General features: G+C 45.2%; 2 protein-coding genes across 7 annotated transcripts in view; both read left to right on the top strand.

Annotated features, from left to right (window-relative positions):
• Window positions 1-206: 206 nt before the first annotated feature.
• On the top strand, window positions 207-25,548 carry B3GAT3 (beta-1,3-glucuronyltransferase 3). Of its 3 annotated transcripts, XM_087913799.1 has the most exons (7): window positions 555-703; window positions 1,666-1,755; window positions 2,828-3,002; window positions 4,044-4,374; window positions 5,774-6,064; window positions 7,210-7,325; window positions 25,438-25,548. In XM_087913799.1, exons 1-6 carry the CDS (start codon window positions 658-660, stop codon window positions 7,306-7,308), a joined length of 1,032 nt encoding a protein of 343 aa, XP_087769925.1. In that variant the 5' UTR covers window positions 555-657; the 3' UTR covers window positions 7,309-7,325; window positions 25,438-25,548. The 3 variants fall into 3 exon arrangements, with proteins under 3 accessions (XP_026579905.1, XP_087769925.1, XP_087769924.1); XM_026724120.2 differs by lacking the exons at window positions 555-703; window positions 25,438-25,548 and adding an exon at window positions 207-347 and having other exon boundaries at window positions 7,210-7,961; XM_087913798.1 differs by lacking the exon at window positions 25,438-25,548 and having other exon boundaries at window positions 7,210-7,436.
• EML3 (EMAP like 3) overlaps window positions 13,182-25,772 on the top strand; it is a 31,939-nt gene continuing 19,348 nt past the window's right edge. For 2 of the 4 annotated variants that reach the window (XM_087913787.1, XM_087913786.1), the window contains exons 1-2: window positions 21,454-21,550; window positions 25,438-25,620. In XM_087913787.1, the coding sequence (XP_087769913.1) occupies window positions 21,469-21,550; window positions 25,438-25,620 (265 nt within the window). In that variant the 5' untranslated portion in view covers window positions 21,454-21,468. Of the gene's footprint in view, window positions 13,535-21,453; window positions 21,551-25,437; window positions 25,621-25,772 lie in introns of those variants that run through there. The other 2 variants (XM_087913789.1, XM_087913788.1) reach the window with 2 other exon arrangements.

Raw genomic sequence — 25,772 nt, 5'->3', positions numbered from 1 at the left:
CCGCCTTGCAAAACCTGCTTCAGAATCTACATAAAATCGGAATAAAAACCCGCAGGTCTGCAAAATGTGTGGAGGGCTATTATAATAGGATGGCTTTTTAAAGATGGGCGGGCGGGGTGTATTCAGAGGGAACCCGAGGAAGCCGGAAGTTGTTGCTGGGGGGAACCCTGGATGGCAACGAACGCCGAAGGAGTACGAAAACAAGCGGACCGGAAGTGGTTTCCTGGGCGAGCAGGAGGGCGAGGGGAAGAAAGCGCGGACCCCAGATAAGATGGACGAGCTTTGACGAGCTGAGGAGCAAGCCCGGTACCTTCTCCCTTCGCCCTTGTCGGCGGCAAAAGCAACCGGTGAGCTGAAGCCTTGGCTCCATTGCCATGGTAACGGTGTTACACCATCTCCCCGCCGTCCTTTTCGTGGCCGCCGTTGAGCTGCGGAACCTCGGGTGGGGGGGTACGAAGCAACTGCGCCTGCGCAGATGGAGGAAGTCCAATGGGGCCACCTTCCCCAACCTGGCGCCCTCCTTGATGTTTTGACCTATCATCCACCCCCCGCCCCTTCCTCAAGCGGCAGAGGATGATGGGTTCTATGCCAGTGCATTGAGAGGTGGGCAGGTTGGGGACAAGTCGCTTTGCACTCCTCTAGGAGGCTGAACAGTGGATGATGGGTGTTGTAGTACACAGCACACCTGACTCAAAAGCAAGAGGTGGGTGGGTGGGGGATGATGAGCTTTGTAGTCTCTCTCTAAAAGGTGCCGTGTCAGAGTACAGTAGGAGGAGACGGCAGGGAGTGATGGATGAAGGAAAGCGGGGTTGGGGATGATGAGAGTTATAGTAGCACAGCAGGCCTTTATGGAACCCCCTGTGGCAGGTTAGATGGGAGAGTATTAAGCAGAAGAAGAAGAAATTAAAATTGAGTTCTTAAATTTCTTAGAAGGAAGCAGAAGGGTAGGGTGCTTTTTTTGTTGGAAATGTATTTTCATTTATATTTCATAATTCTCAACCATCTCCCTCAAAGAGGGGCTGTGGATGGCATACAATAAACGTAACCCAAAAATTTTTAAAATAATGTCTAAAATTAACCTCAACGTTAAAAATTAAATTAGGGTTAAAACACTTTCAGTTATAGAGTAATGACAACTTTATAATTGCAAACCACTCCGAGTTACCCTGTGGTAAAATGGGAGGCCAGTAAATTTAATAAATGAAGGAAAAATAAAAATAAAATAAATACAAATGGGAGAAAAAATGTTATGGCCATTTCACTTTGGTTTTGCCATTTTAAATTGAATAGAGTTAGAATAGAATGGAATACCTTATTGTCACTTGGAATGTACGCTAATCGGCATACATTAAAATGAAATTACGTTGCATGTAACTGCTAACTTCTTACCGCTCCAGAAATCTTCATCCTGTTTATTAATATTTATCAACATTACAATCCATCTGGTTTTTGGAGCCTTTCGACTTGACTTTTCTTCTATTAATTCGTTTCTGGAGAAGTCAAAAATATCTGGTTTATGATTTGGAGGCTGGTGTAGCACAGATACTGCATTAAATCCTCCTCGCATTGTTGGTGACACAAAACCACATTTATTTGAAATGCACTGTCCTTCTTGTCTGTATCCAGACCTGGTTTTAACATTCTGCCTCTCTTTCTCTCCTTTAGGCTGTGCCATGAAGGTGAAACTCAAAAATGTTTTTGTCATCTACTTCCTGGTGTCTGTGATTGGCCTCATGTACGCACTGATGCAATTGGGTGAGTATCAAGAGTTGGTGTCAAGAATGTGTCTCTCCTTGCCAAGAGAATAGAAAAAAGGCTGGGTTTGCACAAGTAGTCCTTGATTTCTGACCACAAGCGAGTTCAAAACTTCAATTACCAGGATGATTCTTAAGTGAGTTTTCCCCCGTTTAACAGCCTCGCTTGTCGCCCTTGTTAAGTCAACCACCGCGGTCATTAAGTTAGTAATGTGGCTATTAAGTGAATCAGGCCTTGACTTTCCTTGTTGGAAGCTGGGTGAGAAGTATGCAAATAATGATCAGATCACCCTGCAGCCATCATAAGGTTGCCAAGCGCCCGAATTTTGCTCCTGTGAGGATGTTATGATGGTCATAAGTGCAAAAATCGTTCATAAGTCATTTATTCCAGTGCCATTGTAACTTCAAATGGTCGCTTTGAAACGAAATGGGATCCAATTAATTTAATAACCCTGTGGTGAGATGGGTGGCAAATGATTCAGATAGATGGATAAATATTTCAATAAGAATAGAGCTGGAAGGGACTTTGGAGGTCTTCTAGTCCAGCCCCCTGCTGAAGTAGGAGACCCTATACCATTTCAGATAGGTGGCTGTCCCGACTTTTCTTAAAAACCCCAGTGATGAAGCACCCACAACTTCTGGTGGCAAGCTGTTCCACTGATTAATTGTTCTCACTGTTAGGAAGTTTCTCCTTAATTCTAGTTTGCTTCTCTCCTTGATTAGTTTCCATCCATTGTTTCTTATCTTGCCTTTTGGTGGTTTGGAAAATAAGTCGACCCCATCTTCTCTGGGGCAGCCCCTCAAATCCTGGAATACTACTATCCTGTCATCCTTAATTCTTCTTTTCTCCGGACTGGCCATACCCAATTCCTGCAATTGTTCTTCATATATTTTCTTTCCAGGCCGTTAATCGACTTAGTTGCTATCATAAACCTTAGTTTTTCTTAGTTGCTATTATAAATAATAAAAGGAAAAAAAAAGGATTACCTCTGTAGACTTGGAAAACGCAAAGGACTTTCACCTGAGATGAAGGCATGGGTTCCACATCACAGGATTCTTTTGTCTGGCTGCAGGGCAGCCTTGTGATTGCAGTCAACACCTGAAGGCCGCTAGCGACCTCATCCATGCCAAGGACAAGCGGCTGTCCCAGTTGCAAAGAGAAGTCAAGCGGTTGCAGGGCCTGGAAAAGGTGCCGGAGCTGGTAGAAGAAACACCAGTCATCTATGTGGTCACGCCCACCTATGCCAGGTAGGTGACCGAACTTCCAAGAAGAGGATGCTGAACCTTATTTGAGAAATCAGCGCCTTCAATGGTTTGACCCTCTGATCCCTTTTTCTGGTCTCAAGTGATACTGGTTCTGCCTGTACTGTGGAATCTTTTCCCTCTAGAGGTAAGGTTTGCCTCATCCCTCCAGAGCTTTATGCTGCAGAGGATTGGTGAGCTGATGGAGGGATCCAGGGGGTGGGTGAACTGGTGGGATAGCTCCTTTATTATCCACGTCCCTCCATCTCTTCTTCTCTTTTTCTGGTTTAGCTTTGTTTTTAATTCTTTTTTAGTAATCCTTGTATAACCGTTTTAAGTGAGAATTGTCTTATTCACTTACTGTTTTAATGATAGATAGATAGATAGATAGATAGATAGATAGATAGATAGAAGAGAGAGAGAGAGATAAATGATAGAAAGGGAGACAGATAGAATAATGATAGACAGAAAGATAGATGATTAACAGTTAAATGATAGAAAAGAAGATAGAGATAGATAAATGATAGAGAGCTAGGGATAGATAAATGATAGACAGATGAGAGACATAGATAATGGACAGGGAGATAGGGATGGATAGATAGATAGATAGATAGATAGATAGATAGATAGATAGATAGATAGATAGATAGATAGAAAGAATAGGCAGGCAGGCAGGCAGGCAGAAATTGATAGATTGATGGTAGATGATGAACAGATAGAGATAGATAAATGATAGAGAGCTAGGGATAGATAAATGATAGATAGGCAGACAGGCAGGCGGATGGACAGACAGACAGAGGGCATAAAGAAGGAAGGAGCGAAGGAGGAAGGAAGGAAAACGGAGGGAAGCAAGTAAGGAAAATGGGAGGGAGGATGGAAAAAAGGTTTATAGTCCTTATTCTAAGCAAAAGACCGGTGCTTAAGGGAGGGATTGAGGGAGGAGAGAGGAAAGATGGCAGAAGAGAAACCGAGAGGAAGAAAAAGTTTCTGTTCTTCGACACAAGCATCTCTAACCCAGCCGCTCGATGCTTCCTTCCCGGTTGGCAGGCTGGTTCAGAAGGCCGAGTTGGTCCGTCTCTCCCAGACGTTGATGCACGTCAAAAACCTGCACTGGATCGTGGTCGAGGACTCACCCAGCAAGACCCAGCTGGTCTCCGAGCTGCTGCTCCAGAGTAAGCTGCCTTTTACCCACCTCCATGCCGAGACCCCCAAGGAGCACAAGCGGAAGGAGACGGATCCCAACTGGCTGAAGCCCCGCGGGGTGGAGCAGCGGAATTTAGCCTTGCAGTGGCTGCGCGAGCATCGCAAGCTCCCTGACGCGGGAGTGGTGTATTTTGCGGATGATGACAACACTTACAGCCTTCGGCTCTTCGATGAGGTCAGTGGAGACAGGCAAAGGAAAACCCCATCGCTGTTCTAAAAATGTATTTCTGGAATGTATTTTTTCATATTTCATATCGGCGTTTGTATGCATTCAAATGACACGCATGCATATCGTGCCTTGCATACATGGAAACATAGGACTGGTTTCTCCCCCTGATCACCAGTATAAAGACCATTTTCTATATATTATTTGTGTTGTGTTGTATTTTTGGTATGGATAGCACCAGGAGGAGCAAAAAAAATCTCATTGTATGTATGTACAATGACAACAAAGGAGATTATTGTTATTATTATTATTATTATTATTATTATTATTATTATTATTATTTGCTGCCCATCTTGCTGGAGTTTCCATTACCAGAGTTTCTGTTGCCAAGCGAGTTGGTTATTCACTGAATTATGCCCAATTTTACAAGTGTTACAGTTCTTACGGGAATCACCACATTGGTTAAGGAAATTTGATTTTCCCCACTGATTTAGCTGAATCTATCTATCTATCTATCTATCTATCTATCTATCTATCTATCTATCTATCTATCTTCTATATCATCTATATCATCTATCCATCATCTATCTCATCTATCATCTATCTATCTATCTGTCTATCTATCTATCTATCTATCTATCTATCTATCTATCTATCTATCTATATCTTCTATATTATCTGTATCATCTATCATCTATATCATCTATCATCTATATCCATCTATCTATTATCTATCTGTCTGTCTATCTATCTATCTATCATCTATCTATCATCTATCTATCTTCCACTAAAACAGTTAATGAATAAGACAATCCTTATGTCAGGATTCCGGCAATTACTCCCAATTAAATCATGAGTCTTAAGTCAAATTTCCAAAACTTCAAAAAGGATTTATTGGGAGTTAAAATGTCCGGCGCTGCCTGGGTGTAGCCAACTCTGAGGCACATCATTCATTGTCCCCCTTGACCCTGGTTTTCCTCTCCACCCCTCTGGGTGTATCGTAATTCATATTCTCCAATGGGACACGTCCATAGCTCAGAGTCACCCATCATGCTCTCCAGTTAGAATTTTGCCCGGCAGAAACTTCAGTCACCTAGTTACTATCTTTAAAAACATTTATGGAATGCGCTTTCAGTTTGCAAGCTGCTGCACTGCTCCCCCCTCCTCCCTTTCTGTTGGCAACTCTAAAAAGACCAGAGAAATATTTTATGAGTGGATACCTTACCTAAAACATCATATAATCATTATTAAAAAAAAATAAAGTCTTAAAAGCAAAGCTAAACCAGGAAAAGAGAATAAGAGATGCAGGGAACATCCTTAAACTACAACTGAACAAGAGAAGAAGGAAGCTGACCTTGTGTTGGGCGGACGCCCTTCTGCTAATCGCCTCCCCTTCTCTCCCAAACAGATCCGTTCCACCCAGCGTGTCTCGGTCTGGCCCGTAGGCCTGGTAGGAGGCCTCCGTTTCGAGCGGCCTCTGGTGGAAAACGGCAGAGTGGTGGGTTTCTACACGGCTTGGAAGCCCAACCGTCCTTTCCCCATCGACATGGCTGGCTTCGCCGTGGCCCTGTCGCTGCTGCTGGCGAACCCGGAGGCTCGCTTCGACTTGCTGGCCGAGCGCGGTTACTTGGAGAGCAGCCTCTTGCAGTCGCTGGTCTCGATGGAAGAGCTGGAGCCGAAGGCAGACAACTGCACCAAGGTTAGAAGGAGGGGATTCTGGCCAAAGCCAACTCCGCAGGGAGAGCCCCCGACTCGCTTAGGGACCGTGAGGTTCGCTGAGCAGCCCAGAAAGGTCCTAAAAATCAGGCCCGACTCACCGAATGGCTGGCGGGAGAGGAATATTTGTAGCTCAGGGTTGAAAGGAGGGGACCTTGGGGCGCTCTGAACTGGGTGGGTGCCTTAACAGACGTTTTGTGACCTAGCTGGGTCACCTCATCAGGAACCAGAATGGAGTGGAGTTTGTGGAGTGGAGGAGGAGGAGAAGGGGAGAAGGAGAGGGAGGAGGAGAACAACAACAAGTGTGGAGGCCTTGATGCTCCCTGAGCCTTTGTTGCAGGCATTTCATGACCCAACTAGGTAATCAAATCAGTGCAAGCAGGAAGAGGGATTTGCTCAGTGTTTATATTCCAGCAGCTTGCTTGCAGAGAGCAAACCTCTCTCACTCTGATGAGGTTACCTAGTTGGGTCATGAAACGTCTGCAAGAAAACCAGCGAGAGAGCACCAAGGACTCCACAGTCGTTGTCCTCCTCCCCCTCCTCCCCCTCCTCCTCCTCCTCCTCCTCCCCCCTCCTCCTCCTCCTCCTCCTCCTGTTCCCACCACCCCGCTGTGCCACTCCACACAATCCTCCCTCCCTTCTAATACTGATGATGTTACCTAGTTTGGTGATGAAATGCCTGGAAGAAAAGATGCAAGCTCAGAGAGTAGCAAGGACTCCTCCTCCTCCTCCTCTCCACAATCCTTATTTCCTTCCCTTCTAGCACTGATGAGGTTCCCTAGTTGGGTCATGAAACGTCTGCAAGAAAACCACCCAGCTCAGAGACCACCAAGGACCCCACAGTCCTCCCCCTCCTCCTCCTTTTCCTTCTCCTCTTCCTTCCTCCTCCCCGCTCCTTCTCCCACTGTCCACAACCCCCCTCTTTCTTCTAGCACTGATGAGGTTCCCTAGTTGGGTCATGAAACGTCTGCAAGAAAACCACCCAGCTCGGAGAGAGCACCAGGGACCTCCCTTTAACCGCCTTGCTTATCATCGGACGTTCTGCCCCCAGGAATGGTCATAAGCTGAGGACTCCCTCTAGATGCCTCATCAGGCAGTGAGGAAGCACAAACCTCGCCTCTGTTTCAGGTCCTCGTTTGGCACACCCGGACAGAGAAGCCGAAGATGAAACAGGAGGAACTGTTACAGAAGCAGGGCCTGGGTTCCGATCTCGCCATCGAGGTGTGAGACCAGTTTCCACCCAGGTACCACAAGTGGCCGGGCGGGGGGTGCGTCTCTGCCGGGCCGGAGAGCCCACCCACACCCAACCAGAATGTCATTGCCTTGTATAGAGAGAAAACATTATTTTAATTTATGAAGGCTGAATCCTATCCTCACCCAAGTTCTCTGAATATGCTGGGGGCCAGGACGTTGCCTTACAGGAAGAAATCTCTACGATCCAGTATTTAAACAAATATGGACTGGGGGGGAGGGGGGGGGGAAAATTGAAGTTCTGGGGAAGGGCTGGTTCCTGTCCCGCTTGCTCTCTGTGTGCGTGTGTGTGTGTGTGTGTGTGTGTATCTTAGGTGTTGTCCTTAAGGCTGCTCTGGTAATATGCATGGGAATCTTTCAACCCCTTTGGTCTAGTTTCATATATCCACACAGACCCAAGACTCTTGCAACAAATCTCTTAACAAATCAAATCGGCCTCAATGAATTTATTCTTGGGTCTCTACTATTGGCGATGGAAAAGGCCGGTTTTGCTCATTTCGAAGTCTGCCCGGGCTTTCTTTTAAAGCCGGAGTTGGGGCAAATTTCAGACTTCTGGACTGCAACTCCCAGAATTCCTCACCTAGCATGATGGCTGACAAGAGTAATTCTGAGAGTTAAAGCCCCAAGTCTTAAAAGTTATCATGTTTGGAGACACTTGCTTTAAAGCTCTGTTTCTCAACCCAGGCAGCATTAAAATATCTTGACTGCAACTCCCAGAATTCCCCATCCAAGATGCTTTGAGATGTCTAGACTACAACTCCCAGAATACCCCAGCAATCATGGCTGATGAGTAATTCTGAGAATTGAAGTCCAGAAGTCTTGGAAGTTACCTTTGCTTTAAAGCTGTGTTTCTCAACCCAGGCAGGTGAAAATATCCTGATTGCAGCTCCCAGAATTCCCCATCCAAGATGCTTTGAGATGTCTGGACTATAACTCCCAGAATTCCCCAGCCAGCATGCTTTGAGATGACCGAAGTACAACTCTCAGAACTTTCCAGCCAGTGTGCTTTAAGATAACTGGACTTCAATTCTCATTTAACTCTATTAAATTAAATAATAATAATAATAATAATAATAATAATAATAATAATAATAATAATAATTATTATTATTATTATTATTATTATTATTATTATTATTGCCTGGGGAATTCTGGGACTTGAAGTTCACACAGCTTAAAGCATGCTGGCTGGGGCATTCTGGGAATTGTAGTCTAGAAGTCCGCCCAGTTTTATATTGCCAACGTTGAAAAATAGCTGCTTTAAAGCATGGTTTAATTTCAGGGATGGGGACAGGTGAATTTAACCTAAGTTGGTCATTAAACAAACCAGGGTTTAATCCCGATGTGTAAAAAAGAAAACCTTGCCAAATTTGGCGCCTCCTGTATTTTTTCACTTTGCATTTGTGGGGTGGGGATTATGCTGCTTTCTGCATCCTGGCATATTTTACCTCTGTCGTGTTTGCTTTGGGACGGTGAACAAGTAGATTACCGAAGATCTTTGCGCGATCGCTGATCTGGTTTATCTCAAATCTTTGCTGCGTCTCAACTCACTTTATTTCTCGAGCGCACCTGGAATTACCGAGTGACTGGGAGGTCTTCCCACTTGGAAAACGAATGTGGGAATGGGCACCTTTCAAAGGGGGGAGGGTTTTTAATTCACTTGTGGGCCTCGATGTGCTTGATTGACACTAGAAGAGACCCGTGGGATCCAAGAACAATGGAGCTAAACGATCAGCCTGGTGCTGGCACGGCGTGTCCCCCCCCCAGATCATATGGCATTTGCTCCCGACTACACCACACCCAGGCTTTGCATCCTTCAACGCTGAGCTAAGGACTCCCAGCAAAGAGGTGTGTGTCTTTGCAACACACTCCAGCCTCGCCCAAAATTTTCTCAACACAAAAGAGGCCGCTGAGGAGGGTTATTTCAGCAGCCAGCTCTTTCATTTTCCGCCTATCGCTGAAGGAAATGGATATGATACAGGTCGTTTTCGGTTTGCAAGCTTCCATTTAGCGACGGTTTGAAGGGACCACACTGCAAAAGGTGACTTAACGATGGTTTTTCACACTTACGACCGTTGCAGCACCCTTCCCCGTGGTTACGTGAGCAAAATTCAGCCGCTCGGGCAACTGGCTCATGTTTGTGATGGTCGCAGTGTCCCGAAGTCACGCCAGAGTCAGTTAACCGTGTGACGGATCGAAGAGCAGTGATTCACTGAACAGCTGCGGCAAGAAGTCATAAAACGGGACAAACCCCACTTAACAAACTGTCTCACTTAGCAACATAAATGTTGGGCTCCATTGTGGTCATAAGCCGAAGACTACCTAGAACCGAGGTCTCCAAACTTGGCAACTTTAAGTCTTGTGGACTTCAACTCCCAGAATTCTCCAGTTTAGTTTAGTTTGGTTTATAGTTTATAGGTTTAATTTTAGTTTATTGTCATAGTTTATTGTCACAATGAAATTAAATACCATCTTCAGCGTCCAATTTATGACTGTGGAAATAAAACACAAACCCACATCCTTCACATGCTATACACCGAATTGAAAACCCCTAATATTGCATGAATATTGCACTACACAGTAGAATTCAACAGAGCTACTGCCCTGGGATAGAAGCTGTTTTTCGGCTTATTTGACCTTGTTTTTATTGTCCTGTACCGGCTGCCAGATGGTAATAGTTCAGAAAAAAAAGGTTCCCAGGATGAGATGGATCTTTGGGGATGTTTTGAACTTTCTTAAGGCAGCGGGAGCTCTAAAGCTCTTCCAAAGAGGGGAGAGGGCGACCAGTGATCCTCTGGGCCATGACATTCACCCTCTGGAGCGCTGTCCTATCTGCCCCTGTGCAATTGGCAAACCCTACAGAGGTGCAGTGAGTTAAAATTCTCTCTCTGGTGCAGCGGTAGAAGGTCCCCAGCAGTTTTCTATCCAGCCAGCTGGGATTGGAAGTCCATAGGTCTTAAAAGTTGCCAAGTTTGGAGGCCTATAATAACCCTGACTAAATAAGCTTTATTCTTGATAGTAAAATTTCACACTTCCATTATTAGGCTGTGTTGGAAGACGCTGCCTGAAATTCATTCTCTCTTGGCCTAGAGATAAACACACTGCTCCCCCACTCTTTCTTTTTAACCAATGCACCCCAAAAACTCAATTGCCTGGATCAATTGTGGTCATAAGTCAAGGTACCCTCCTCCGCAATGGCCACTGTTTCTCCCCTAAAGCCCCAATCAACATCCTTAGCCCCGGGCTAAGCCACCATTCACGGTATTGGAATGGCTTAGTTTTAGGGTGCAGTCCTTCCGTGATCATGTACGGCATGCAAAACCGATCGTGGTTTTTCAACCACAATTCCTGGCTTAGCATCAGGCCTGTAGAGCTCACGATTATTTGCTCGAGTTGAAAAAGCAGAGCATACATTTAATAAATTATGTCAAAAAGGTTTTGGCTGCTGTTGATTTATTCCAAGGGTGGTTTATTCAAACGTCACGTAGATGTTGGAAGCTAGAATATTTTGGAGTCGGAGGATGGGTCTTCACGCTAAGCCAGGGTGAGGTTGGCTTAGAAGGTTGTGGGAATGTGGTTACAGGTAGTCGTCAACTTACAACAGTTCCTTTAGTGGCCGAAGTTTACAGTGGCAATGGGAAAAAAGTGACTTACGGCCATTTTTTTTTTACATCTGTAACCATTGTAGCGTTTCCACATTTATGACGGTCGCCATGTTCTGGACTCACCTGATCCCCATCTTTTGCGACCTTCTGACGAGCAAAGTCAACGGGGAAGCCAGATTCACTTAATAGCCGTGTTCCTCATTTAACGACGGCAGCGAATCCGTTGATAAATGCGGCAAGAAAAAGTCGTAACACAGGGCAAAACTCGCTGAACAAATTTCTCAGCCGCATAAACGTTGGACTCCCATTGTGGCCGTAAGTCGTATACTTATGTCGAGGGTGTTAAAAAGAGGCAAAATGACCGCTCAGGTGAGATGTTTTTTGGAACCCGACCTCAGGTCCTCGAGTGGCTTCTTAGAAGTTTCTGCGACTTGATCCTCCCGGGATCCGTGCAAGGGGATTCTGTGTGCGATCCGTGAAGTTGCCAATTTTGGGCCAAAACAGACCGGCCAGGAAGAAGCCCCGGTGCTTTTCCGGCAAGAGATCCACTGAGCGTGAAACTTAAAATGGGTTGAAATTGAAAACCGCCAGGTCCGTTCTACCATCCTTGTTCCCTTGGAAGCAGCTGTTTCCCTCACTTGCGAAACCGTAATCGAGATCCTGGTTTACTAGCCAAGAAACGCAGCTTATCTGGATAATGGCTTTCCCCCAGATTTCCGCCTTTTAACCCCTGGAGAATAAGACAGTGCTCCCGTCCTCCCTGCCAAAAAGCTGCCAGGCTAGCAAAAGGCAGGAGATTTTAAAACTCTGCCATCAGCATTCTAGTCCTCAGCCAGGAACCGGCAATCAAAAGATGATCCAGGTGTGTCATTAACAGAGGATGCTGGGAATAATAATTATGCCAGCAACATCTGGAAGCTGAAGATCTCTTCCCCCCCCCATGAATCCTGGTACATCTTCTTCCCACTTAAGAGACTAGGGCATTGGTGATGTGTGAGTGCCACAAACCGTAGTCGGTTTGCTTTAAGCTAGGATCCTGTCATGCCAGCAATTGTGGTCTGAGCTCAATCGCAGGTCAGTGAAGGAAGACAAATTCAGCCAAGTTCTCCACGGCCGAGTTGCTCTGTGTGAGAGTACAAGGTGACGCTCTGTCCCTAAGACTGTTTCCAGGGGCGGCTAAGACTTCTGTGGAGCCTCTAGGCTGCAGTGCAGTCTACCTCAATGCATTCATTGGCAGCGAGCTGTGGCCTAGTGGGGTCTTTGGGGACTCCAGTTTCTCCTCGTAGGAAGTTTTGCCCCACTCCCCTGCCCTCCCCCACCCGCCAAATCGTCGCCTGACCTTCCCTCTTCTTCGTTCGCATCTTGTACCACACCTGCAATCCTGTTTGTATGACCTTACACAACTTGTTTATGTCTGCATATTTTGAAGAGTTTTGATAGCTGTGGCATGGATTTCATTACTGACAGTAGGCCAGCCAGAGAGTTTTGTTTAGTGAGATGGGATGCCATTTGACTACGATAGGCAGGCAGGCAGGCAGGCAGAGAGAGACCAGGGAGGGAGGGAGGAAAGGATCAGGAAGCAAGTAAAGACAAGATGGGAAGGAAGGAAGGAAGGAAGGAAGGGTGGGAAGGAAGGAAGGAAAGGAGGGAAGGGAAGGAAGGAAGGATGGAAAGGAAGGAAGGATTGGGAGGAAGGAAGGAAGGGAAGGGTGGAAGGAAGGAAGGAAGGAAGGAAGGGAAGGAAGGAGAGAAGGAAGGAAGGAAAGGGAGGAAGGAAAGAAAAAGAATAGATGAAAGGGAAGGAAGAGAAAGCAAAGGTAGATAGGAAGGAAAGAGAAAAGGTGAGGAAGGATGGAAGGAAAACAAGATGGGAAGGAAGAGAAAAGGAAGAAAAGAAAAGGAAAGAAAAGGTCAGCAAGGAAAGAAAGGCAAGATGAGAAGGAAAGGAAGAGAAAAGGAAGGAAGGAAAAGATGAAAGGGAAGGAAGCAAAAAGGAAGGAAAGAAAGGTCAGGAAGGAAGGAAAGACAAGACGGGAAGGAAGGAAGGAATACACGAAAGGGAAGGAAGCGAAAAGGAAGAAAAGAAGGGGGGAAAGGTCAAAGGAAGGAAAGACAAGATGGGAGGGAGGGAAGGAAGGAAAGACAAGACAAGAAGGAAAGAGGAGAGGAGAGGGAAGGAAGCAGAGAACAAGGAAGGAAAGAAAAGATCAGGGAAGTATAAATGGGAGCGGAGGAAAGGGGGATGAAGGGAGGGAGGAGAGGAGGAAAGGAAGGAATAGACGGGAGGGAAAGAAACAGTAAAGGAAGGAAGGAGAGAGAGAAGGGAGAGAGGGAGGGAGATGCACCCTCCGCTCTCCTGCCGCCGCCGCGGCGTCTTTTCCTGCCCGGCCCGGGAGGGAAGCGCCGCCACCCGCCCACTGGCTTCCTGGGGGAGGCGGCCGCGCGGTCCCAGCCGCCCCGACGGGACGGGGCGGGCGCGGCTTCCTCCTCCTCCTCCTCCTCCTGCTAAGCTCCGGTCCATCATCCCCTGCCCGGCTAGCTGGGAGCTGGGACTCCGGAGCGCGACCGCCGGGGCTTGCCAGAGCTCCCCATGGCCGGTGAGAGCTTCGCGGTCCCGGTGGGCTCTTTGCTGCCTTTTGGGGGTGGGGTGGGGGTTTCGGGTGGAGGAGAGAGAGAGAGACCCTCCCGTACCCCAAAATCGGGCTGGCTGACCCCCCTCCTCCGCCTACCCAGGGCTCCAAAGCGGGGGTTCCCGCATCCCCGCTTCCCATCCGAACGATCCGGGCTGGAGGGGGGTTTGGGGGTGGTTTGGATTGGCACGGGAGGCCCCCCGCTTCCATGCACACGTCCTCTTTGGAGAGCCTCCGGAAGAGAGAAGCGGTCGCAAAGGTTGCCCTCCACCCCACTTTTTTTTGGGGGGGGGGGCAACCCGCGGGTCTTCCGCGGACATCCATCCCCTCCTCTTGCTGGGCGAGAGTGGGAAAACCGAGGGCGCCCGGTTGGGGAAGGACGGGGGTAGGTGGGGGTTAGCTTTGCAGAAGTTGGGGTGGGGGCTTTAAAAGGGGAGGGGGGTGTAAAGAGAGGCAGGGCATGAAGATTAAAAGAGGGTGGCGGGGTGGTGGCAGTGATTGGGGCAGCCAGGACCCAGATAGAGAGGTGTGTGTATGTGGTTTGTTTGTTTGTTTTTTCTTTGCAAAGTTGTGGGTCGCACAACACACACAATCGCTGCATGGCAGGCTCATGTGGCAGAGCTCAAGCAGGGGTTTTTTCCTGGGCAGGAAGTACGAACTTGTGTAACCATGGCACTGGAGACGGTCTTCCAGTTGTGTATTTTAACACACACACACACACACACACACACACACACACACACACAGAGGGGGCGCCCTGCTCCAAAGATGCCCCTTTCGCAGGTATATGCCAAGCAGGTGGGAAACTTGCAAACCTCTTGCAAGCAAGCCCCCATTGAAACCTTCTTCCCCTTTTCCCCCCACTCCTTTTTTTTAAAAAGCAGAATTCTCACCCGGGGTCTAACTGGCTTCCAAATTCACTCCAAAATCCACAATTTTAATTTTAATTTATTTTTTTTAAAATGTTAATCTTCTACCACTTTTCAGGCCCTCCGTGCTTTGTTTTTGTTGTTTTGGTTTTTTTTTTACAAAAATCCGCGATCCGTTTTTGCATGTCAACATATTCTCCTCTTGCTGATAAACTTCCTTCTCGAGCCACATGTTGCAACATCTGGAAGAGGCCGTAGGGCAGACTCAGCCGGACGCAGCAGCAGCAGCGCGGTGTTAAAAACTCCATTTAAAAGAAAAAAAGAAAAAGAAAGCTGGCTGACTCCCGCCCCATTTATTTATTTTTTCGAATTTAATCTCCCTCTGAAAGCTCCCGCTCCTATTTCTTCTTTGAAACTTACAAAAAAAAAAAATCAAATTAGGCTGTGCTCTGAGCTCAGATTTGGCGATGGGTTTTGTTTCCGTTCTCACGGCAAGCCGCCTCTTTCCACTGCAGTGTTGAAAATAATTATTAATTGCTTCGAATTGCATCCCGTCCGTTTCGGCCTTGTGGCTCCCCTGAATTCAGATTTATCTCAGCGGGGGGATGAAAGGACACGAAACCACTAAGAATCCGTAGTTCTTGACTTACAATCGAGCCTGTATATTTCTCTTGGGGAGAGAGAGAGAGAGAAAGAGAGAGACGGTCGTTGAGTGAGTTTTGTGTAATTTTACGACCTTCCTTGCAGTGTGTTTGAGGGAATTGGTGGCGTTGGTGAGAGAGCTACACGGTTGTTAAGTGAATCTATTGGTTTTGTTGGACAGAAGGTCGCTGTCATGCCCTTGTTGGAGTCTGATTCTGAGGGGGAGATTGAGTACCTGACGGGGAGTGGGAGTGCGGCTCCAGTGGCTGTGGAGGAAACTGGGGAAGGACACAGGTCAGCTGGGCATTCAGAGGAAGACCCAGGCCCATCCCTTCTTCATCCTAGGGCGTGCAGGGAGGAACGGAGAAGGGAGCAACATGGCTTACGAGAGAGAAAAGGGCCCTGATCCCTTTCATTAGTTGCAGCTGAAAGAACATGATATAAGTGGGGCGTTTGCACACAGCTCCTTGCTGGAAGCAAAGCATGCATTATCTTTGTTGTGCTGTGTTATTTTCTGGAAGTCTGCAATTTATCGTCCTGGCCTGTGTGTTACTGACTTTATTGTGGTTTGTGTTGGTTTTTTTTAATTTCTAATTATCTTTACTTTGGGTTGGGACTGCATTTCTTTCCTTCGTAGACTGTTTTTGGAAGAGTTTGATCTCCAGCCGAGGATAATTGGACATTGGGGCCCAAGTTGGAGGCATTGATTTAAGAGAATTTATTCTACTTTGGTGACTTCGTTATTTTTGTGTCACGCCCCGGGTCATCACAGTCGCAAAAGGGGAATCGGTGACCCTGGGACACTGTAACCGTCGCAAAGAGGAGCCCGTTGCAGTACGAATTTTGATCACGTGACCGCGGGGATGCTAACAAGGTCATAAGTGTGAAAAACGGTCACAAGCCCCTTTTTTCGACGCTGTTCTAATTTCGAATCGTCACTGAACGAACGAATAGATGGTTTTAAGTTTAGATGTATTGGGAGGATTTTGTGTCCTCTTTTGTAATTTTTGTTTTTCGTTTTTGCTTCTGGCTGCTTAGGGATGATTTTAATCATTATAAAAGAAAGGTGTTTTTTTTTTTTTAATTGATCGTTTCTTCGGAAGTTGCTGTAAGTCGAGGACTACCTATAATGCATTAAACCATTAAGCTTACTAGCTGTATCTTATGTTATGTTTTGTTTTATGTTTTATGTTATGTTACATTTCATGTTATTTTATGTTATGTTTTATGGAACATATTTTATGTTATATTTTGTATTATGTTATATTTTGTATTATGTTATATGTTATGTTATGTTACATTTTAATGTTATTTTATGTTACATTTTATGTTACATTAAGTTTTATGTTATAATTTGTTTTATATTTTATGTTATGTTTTGTGTTACATTATGTTTTATGTTTTATGTTTTATGTTTTATGTTATATTTTATATTATGTTATATTTTATGTTATGTTTTATGTTACATTCTCCAGTTCTGTTCTGTTCTGTTCTGTTCTGTTCGCTTCTCCCAGGGGTTGGGTGAATCCCTTCTCCATTTAGCTGGTTTGGGGGGTAGCTGAGATTTTGTTTTGAAAAAAGCAGGCAGTGAACGATGGCTGATCCTATCAAAACAAAGGACTCAAAACTTGGAAGTTTGCAAAACAAGACCACTTTTGACCGCCGACGCATCCCAGAATCCATTGCGACATTGTGTGGTTTTTGCAGTAAACAAGTCGCCTTACAAAGGGCTTTCTGAAAAGTGGATTTTTTAAATATATTTATATATATATATATAATAAGACTGGTTAAAAAAATGACAAAGTCTGCCTGTTTAGCAGAGAGGAAAGTCCCCTCTTAAAATCTCAGTTTGTCTCATTGGATTCAGTGGTTAAAATTGGCTAGTCTTGGTCCTCTTGTTTGTATAACCGGCCTACCTTCTAGGCTTGGTGTATAGACCACCAATGGAACTATGGGTAGTCCTCGACATACAACCATTTGTTTATTGATGATTCGAAGTTACAATGCCACCGAATAAAGTGACTTAGGACCGTTTTTCCCACTTACGAAGACCAGTGGTGGGATTCAATATATTTCTACTACCAGTTTGGTGGGCGTGGATTGGTGGGCGTGGCAGGGGAAGGATATACTGCAAAATCCCGCTTCCCTTCCCACCCCACTAACCTGCTTTCCAGCTCCGTTCTCCTGTGCTGGGCAACAAAAGAAGAGGTAGCCAATCAGCTGGGACTCGGGAGGCGGAGAATCGATGGGGGTGGAGCCAGTCAGAAGCGGGATTGGCCGGTTCTCTGAACCACTCAAAATTTCCTCTACCAGTTCTCCAGAACTGGTCAGAACCTGCTGAATACCACCTCTGAAAATAGCCCCCTGGTCATGCAATCAAAATTTTGGCAACTGACTCATATTTATGACGGTTGCAGTGTCCCGGAGTCCCTTTTGCGACCTTCTGACAAGCAAAGCTAGGTTCACTTAATGACCATGTTAATAATCGAACAACTCTGGTGGTTCACGTTAACAGCTGTGCCCGAAAAAAAAAAGTTGTAAAATGAGTCGAAATCCATTTAACGACTGCTTTGTTCATTTAGTGAATGGACTAAGTTCATTCAAAGCATTCATTTAATGCTTTGCTTAGCCGTGGAAATTTGGGGCTCATTGTGGTCGTAAGTCGACGAGCACCTGAAAAGTACAGAATATCACTCGATAGCTACCTGTTCAGGCCCAACTGGGGAATGGAGTCTGTCCCTCTGGATCCCGGTTTCCAGATATATTCTAGCATCCGAAAAACGGCTGCTTTTCAAGAAAAAAAAGAGAGAATATTCGGCTGTTTTTCTGCTTTTCATAAAACTGCAGAGAATGTTGAGCTGCGTAGACATAAACGAGTTTTGTTTTCGTCTCTCTTTGGGGCAATCGGTGTCATGTATTTTGAATTCCTCACTCTGCTTGCCCCTGCGGTATAAAAGAGTTTCAAACGGATTAACAGGAAGAGGTGAGGGAGGGGGAAAAAAAAGAAGATTTAAATTTGATTCTTGGGGCAACAGACAAGGATGCCCTCACTGGTATTTCGAAGGGCAGGTTGTGCAATCTACAAAAGACTCGGTGCACTGATAACATCGCGTAGGCTTGCAAATAAAATCATTTTACTGCAAAGGAAATTTTCAATAGGCCATAATATAATATATATAATTTCCAAAACAAAGATACTAATACAAGAAGAAGCAGAGTTTTAGGAGTTATAGGTAGTCCTCAACTTACAAGAGTCGATTTAGGGATTGCAACAGCACTGAAAAAAAAACGAGCTTATGATTTTGTTCACGCTTATGACCACTACAGCATCCCCATATGATTAAATGATTAAAACGCTCGCATAATTAAAATCTGGACGTGTGGCAACTGACTCACAGTTATGACGGCTGAAATGTCCCAGGTTCATGTTATCCCCTTTTGCAATCGTTTGACGAGCAAAGTTCAATGGGAGAAGCCAGATTCTGTGAAGGACCGTGTGTGACTAACTTAACAATGGCAGTGATTCACTTAACAGCGGTGCCAAGAAAGATCTTAAAATGGTGGTGGTGGGGGGAACTCACTTAACAATTGTTTCACTTAGCCACAGAAACATTGCGCTCAGTTGTGGTCGTAAGTCGAGAACTACCAGGACTTATGCAATAATAAGAATTTTAGAAATTATATCCCTGGGATACGTTTTAAAACCTCCGGTTTCTTGCAAGCTATGCCAATCCTGTGCATAGGACTTGGAATCTGTCAAACCAGAAAAAGTAGTGTGTGATTGGAAGAATCATTGTTTTTCACACATCTGCCCTACACACTCAAAATGTGCTAGATACAGTGATGGCAAACCTTTTTGTTGTGGTGTGTAGAAAGCCAGCACTCACAATGCCTTGTGCCCTGCCCCGCCCCTTTGCGCATGCGACGCAACACCCCGCCCCTCACCTGCACTGCGCATGTGCACACCTCCGAGCTGATTTTCGGCCCGTTTGAGGCCGTTTTGGCCCTCCCGGAGGCTCGAGGGAGGCCTCTGCAGCCTCGGAAGGCCGAAAAACGGGCCCGCTTGGCACTTCCGGTATTTCCAAGAAGGAACGATACGGTGATGGCAACGACCTTAATCGAGACCAAGATTTACGTTGCTAAGTGTAACATTCGTTAAGTGAGTATTCCCCCGTTTTAAGACATTTCTTGCCACCGTTGCTAAGTGAATCGCTGCAGTTGTTCACTTAATAACATGATTGTTAAGTGAATCTGGGCTTCCCCATTGAGTTTGCTAGTCAGAAGGTCGCCAAACGAAATCACTTGGCCCTAGGACCCTAAGACATCATAAATATGTGTCAGTTGGCAAGTGCCTGAATTTTGATCAGGTGAGCATGGGGATGCTCCAACGGTCGTAAGTGTCAAAAACGGTCATAAGTCCCTTTTTTCCATTCCTGTTGTAAGTTTGAACGGTCAGTAAATGAACTGAAGACTGTATTACATTTCTAGTCTGGCAAGAAAGACTTGCACGGATTCATGGGGAATAAAATAGAAATGTTGATAGATAGATAGATAGATAGATAGATAGATAGATAGATAGATAGATAGATCGATCTTTGGTTATTCGGGTTTTCTCCCGCGTAAGATTGGAAGTATCTAGGCCTAGATACTTCCAATCTTACGCAGGAGAAAACCCGAATAACCAAAGATCCAAATACTAATACGCAGAATCTCAGAAAATTTCTTTCTTTCTTTCTTTCTTTCTTTCTTTCTTTCTTTCTTTCTTTCTTTCTTTCTTTCTTTCTTTCTTTCTTTCTTTCTTTCTTTCTTTCTTTCTTTCTTTCTTTCTTTCAAACCCCATCTTGATTTCCTGAGTGTTATCGTCTTGTCTGAAATGGGCACAGGCATTAGAGCAGGGTGGAATATTTCGGCTGTTGCATTGACCCGTAGTTCCTTCTTCAAAATACACCCTGGGATTTGTGGGTGCGAAAACGAAATGTGGCTCTTTTGTTTTCCCTAGTAAAAGGAAGTTGTTGACTCACCCATGAGCGAGTGGAAAAACCCAACCAGACTGGCTTATATGAGTCTCTTTTGACATCAAGGGTTTGGCTCAGACTTGGGTGCCTGCTGAAGAATTTAACTTTGCAATATGCCAAAAAAAAAAAACCAACCCTGTCTTTTCAACGTTCCATACCAAGAGCCCTAAACTTACAGTGCCTGGACAACGGTCCTTGACTTACGACCACAACTGGGAGCAGAATTCCCATTGCTACGCCAGGAGGGAAGGGTGCAGAGAAGAGCAATGAAGATGATTAAGGGCTAAAACTTATAATAAAGAACGCTTGCTGGGAATGGGTATGTCTAGTTGAATGAAAGAAACGATTAGCGGGGTGACCTGATAGCTACTCTACTCTATTCTATTCCACTCCACTCTATTCTAGACCTCCAAGGTTTCTTCCAACTCTGTTATTCTAAGTTCTGAAGTTGTTAAGTAAGTTGTGTCTGATTTTATAACCTTCTTTGCTGGAGTGCTTAGCTTAAGCAACTCATTGTGGATGCTAAGTGAGCTACGCGGTCGCTAAGCGAACCAGACTTTCCCCTTCAACGTTACTTGTGGGAAGGTCGCAAATGGCAGTCAAATGACCTGGGATACGGTAGCCTTTCATAAATACCTGCCAATTTGCCAAACGCCCAAATTTTGATCGTGGGGCTGTGAATATACTGCAACAGGTGGAAGTGTGAGGACTGACCGTAAGCCCATTTCTTTTCAGTGCCCTGGTAGCTTCGCGCAGTCGCTAAACAAATTTGTATTTTCTTGGACCAGCCTGAACAAAGGGGACAAATTCAGGAGAGGTTCATAAAAAGAATTGTTTTTTAATGTAAATGGTTTCATGTGTATAGCTTGGCTTTGCCAAGAGCCAATCCATCAATCATAATAGAGCTGGAAGAGACCTTAGAGGTCTTCTAGTCCAACCCCTGCTCAAGCAAGCTAAGATAAAACCAGGCCTTTAAAAGAAACGCCTCTTCTAATAAAAACATCTACAAAGCATTAAAAAAAAAAGCCTAGGAAGTTGTTAGAAGCAAGTATTAAACCGGATTTCTGCCAACCGTTTGGAGAGAATGTGGGGCTATTTGGACACTCGAAGGGAAATCACCCCAAGGAAGGGTGAAAACGACATTTTGGGAGGTACTAAAAACAAAAAAATATATAAGGCTTTAGGTTTCTTTAAAATAAGAAAGGATAGGGGCTTCACTGTAAGCTTAAATGCTGTTGTTTAAAGGCAAAATTGGGCAATTTAACCGCAATTTAAAAGCTGGAAGCTGAGAGGAATGGATTTGGTGTAAGGGAGGAAAAAGCCTTTGAGAGTCTTCCGTCCTTGGAAACGTAACTCCTGATCATCTTGTCCAAAAATGTCACCCAACGTGTTTGACGGAAAGGTGGAGTGCGCGGAAGATGACGCTTCGTACGGGAACTCGGGAGTTCAAGATGAAGGTGGGGTTAAGGGAGGTGGGAACCAGGGAACCAGGTATTCAACCTGGATTTATCTTAAGTGGGCGAGAATTCCAGCATCTGGATTCTTCTTCCTTGAAACTTAGGCAAAACTTAGAAAGGGGGAAAAAAAATAAATAAGCAGGCTGAGATTAGCTAAGATGCTGAGTGGGGAAGGAGAAGACGGAGACCTGGTGGTCTCTTTTTTACCTGGAGTGTCTTAGCCAATCAGGGAAGGAGAAAAAAAAAAAAAGCAGGTTGCCCATCCGCACCTGGTTGCCAAAGGTGAACTAGGCGCGTTTGAGTTTTCCTATCATAGGGCACGAAGCACTGGTGGCTTTAAAGAGTGGCTTTAAAGTGAACAGCTAGGATGTTTTTCAAACTTAGCAGCTTTAAGACAGGTGGATCTCAGCTCCCAAAATTCCCAAGCCAGACTCACGGGAACTTGAGGGAAGAATTTGAACTCGGGTTCAACCTTGCAAAGGGCTTTATTTGTGACTGCTAGCAGCTCTTCAATTCATCATTCAGCTCAGAGCATTCTACCTCCTTCCTTCCTTCCTTCCTTCCTTCCCCCTCTCTTCTTACTGTCTTTTTCTCTTTCCTTTCCTTTTTTCTTTGTCTCTCTCTCTCTCTCTTTCTTTCCTTCCTTCCTCTTTCTTTCTTTCCTTCTTTTTTCTTTGTCTCTCTCTTTTATCCCTCCCTCCCTCCCTCTTTCTTTCTTCTCTCTCTTTCCTTTCTCTCTCTCTTGCTGTCTTTTTCTTTCTTTCTTTCTCTTTCCTTCTCTTTTTTCTCTCTCTTGCTCCTCCCCCTTTCTTTCTTCTCTCTCTTTCTCTCTTTCCCTTCTCTCTCTCTCTCTTGCTGTCTTTTTCTTTCTTTCTCTTTCCTTCTTTTTCTTTGTCTCTCTCTTTCGTTCCTCCTTCTCTCTTTCTTTGTCTTCTTTTCTTCCTTATTCCCTTTCTCTCTCTCTCTCTCTCTCTGAAAGGACTTTGAGTGAAATGAGAAGGTCACTGAATGAAATGGCGCTTTTTTTTTTTTTTGGCTTTACCAGACGTCATCGCAAAGAGATTTTGCAGGCGAAGGAGACACAAACACAGCTCAGTCTGTTCGCGGGACCTTATTTCTCCTAAAAGTGCATTTGGGTGGCTGGGCTATTTGGCTCAGACAAAAAGGAGCAAAGATTTCTTCATTTTTTAAAAGAAAAAAACCCTCTTTGACTTTTGTTCTGTTGCAACATGCTGGGTCTGTGACACAGAAGTTGGCCTGACCTTCCGGTCTGGGCAGCCAAGTCTGGTTGACCGGTTCGGTTCAAATTGTCAAAGGGTGGGAAGCTTCAGTTTAGTCCTCGGCTTACGACCTCAGTTGAGCCCAACGCTTCTGCTGCTAAGGGTAAAGTTCGTTGAACTTAAGTGAATGCTAAGTGAGCTTCTTTGCCCCGTCTTACGACCTTTTTTGCCACGGTTATTAAGTGAATCCCTGCGGTGGCGAAGTTAGTAACGGGCTTGTTAAATGAATCCGGCTTCCCCCTTGTTGATTTGGCTCATCCGGTGGTCAGAAAAGGGGAACCACATGACCCCGGGGCACTGCGACCGTCATAAACACGAGATGGTGGCCAAGTGCCTGAATTTTGATCCCGTGGCCGTGGGGAATGGATCGAGAGTCGTAAGTGTGAAAAATGGCCATAAGTCACTTTTTCCACCGATGATGCAACTTTAAACTGTCACATAATGAATGGTTGTATGTGGGCTGACAGTAAAAAAATGACAATAAAGTTTATCTTATCTTATCTTAATACTATATTTATACTATGCATGGGCGAAAGCAATAACAAGAGATAAGCCTCCTTTGACCAACATGACAGAGGTAAAAACAGCAGAAATAATTACGGATGGGAGGCAGTTGAGACGACCTATTCAAGCATGTGAGGACTAAATTGGTTAATGTCAGTAAGTACAGTACATTAAGTGTAATTTTAGATTCCGGAAATTGAAGGATGTCTGTTTCTTCTTTTACAAGTATACCTGGAACTCATATTTTTAGAATAGTTTGTAAAGAATGTGTGTGTGTGTGTGTGTGTGTGTGTGTGTGTGTGCATATATGTATATGTGTAGTGTAGTGTAGTATAGTATAGTGTAGTGTAGTGTAGTTTAGTGTAGTTTAGTGTAGTGTAGTGTAGTGTAGTATAGTATAGTTTAGTGTAGTGTAGTGTAGTGTAGTGTAGTGTAGTGTAGTATAGTATAGTATAGTATAGTATAGTATAGTATAGTATGGTATCCTATCCTATCCTATCCTATCCTATCCTTTCCTCTCCTACCCTACCCTACCCTACCCTACCCTACCCTACCCTACCCTATCCTATCCTATTTGGGGTATAGTATAGTGTAATATAGTGTAGTGTAGTGTAGTATGGTATGGTATGGTATGGTATGGTATCCTATCCTATCCTACCCTACCCTACCCTACCCTACCCTACCCTATCCTATTTGGGGGAGTGGGAAGAGAGAGGCTGTGTTTTGCAATGGACGGTGCTTTTGCAAAATATGCCTCTTACGGAAAAAATATTTCCTGCCAAGACATCAACGGTCGACGGAGAGCCAAACAACCAAACCGGGTTAGTGCCCACAGGATGGACTTTCTGTTTTTCACCTGTGTCCAGAGTCCTGCCTTTTCCTCCCCCACTTCCTCTCTTTCTCCGCAGGCGGTGGCATTTAAGGACAGGCCCGCAAATCTGAACATTTCTGCCCGCTGGCTTAATTAGAGACATGGTGCTGCAGCTTCAGCAAAAATATTTGGAGAAAAAATATATAGAGATATATATGTTTTCTGAGGTTTTCGTGGGTATTTGTATGTGGATCTTTGGTTATTCGGGTTTTCTCCCGCGTAAAATTGGAAGTATCTAGGCGACGTTTTGATGAAGTCTCATTCATCGTCTTCGGGCTTGTGTCTTCGGCTTTGTACTTCTTTATGAAGTAAATAAGGATCAGATGGGCAGATTGTTGAGCTGCCTAAAATTCCCCCAAATTAGGGTGGGATGCCAACTCTGCTAAACATATGGATCCCGAAACCCAGAAAAGGCACTGAGGTTTATTTGGTTTTGACCTAGGGGAAAACTCTGACACTTCTGGTCTGTTTTAATCCCCCTCTCTCTGGAAAATTGTGGACTTAAAAGGCTTCTTTGATAAATGGATGCACGGGCATCCATTTATTATTCACATTGTGATTGCGACCGTATTGCTTGGACTCCTTTCATTTTTATTCAGGTTGGCCCATTTTGGCTAAGCCTGCAGAGATTCCAAAAACAGCAATCTGCTTTTTCACAGGCTGACGGGTATGTCATAAAAGAAAAAAAGAAAAAAAAACCAGACTAGGTTGGAAGAGGAGAATTCTGGGAGTTGAAGTCCACAAGTTTTAAAATTTCTGGCTGAGGGATTCTGGGAAGTCCACGAGTCTTAAAGTTGCAGCCTGGGGAATTCTGGGAGTTGAAGTCCACGAGTCAAAGTTTTCTGGCTGAGTGATTCTGGGAGTTGAAGTCCACAAGTTGTAAAGTTTCTGGCTGAGGGATTCTGGGAAGTACACAACCCATAAAGTTTCTGGCTGAGGGATTCTGGGGAGTCCATAAGTCTTAAAGTTGGAGGCTAGGGGATTCTGGGAGTTGAAGTCCACAAGTTGCAACGTTTCTGACTGAAGGATTCTGGGAGTTGAAGTCCACAAGTTGCAACGTTTCTGACTGAAGGATTCTGGGAGTTGAAGTCCACAAGTTGCAACGTTTCTGACTGAAGGATTCTGGGAGTTGAAGTCACCGAGTGGAGCCGTCAGTAGTTGTGCTCAACTAGTCCATGCCCTTTAAAATCATGCTGGGATTCTCGATGGTCTTCTCTCCTTCTCCATCCTAGGTGAGGACCTCTTGAACTGCAACAGGACCTTCTCTCACCCAGATTGGCTGGTCGACATTGATTCCCGCCTTCGGAGCCAGGAGGAAGAGCTAACTCTGGTAAAATCGGCATTAGCCGATGCCCTACGGAGACTCAACGCCTACGACCAGCAGATCCCGTGGCTCAGACAGCAAGTGCTGGAAGGTGAGATGCTGTAGAGCCAGGGATCTCCAAACTTGGGCCCTTTAAGATTGTGGACTTCAACTCCCAGAATTCCTCAGCCAGCTGGGAGTTGAAATCTACAAGTCTCAAAGTTGCAGGCTGGGGAACTCTGGGAGTTGAAGTCCATATATTTC

This window comes from Pseudonaja textilis, chromosome 16 (assembly GCF_049901715.1).
Source record: "Pseudonaja textilis isolate UNSWEBS1 chromosome 16, rPseTex1.2, whole genome shotgun sequence".
Taxonomy (NCBI): domain Eukaryota; kingdom Metazoa; phylum Chordata; class Lepidosauria; order Squamata; family Elapidae; genus Pseudonaja; species Pseudonaja textilis.
The sequence above is the reverse complement of the archived record's forward strand: the minus strand, read 5'-3'. Positions and strand labels throughout refer to the sequence as shown.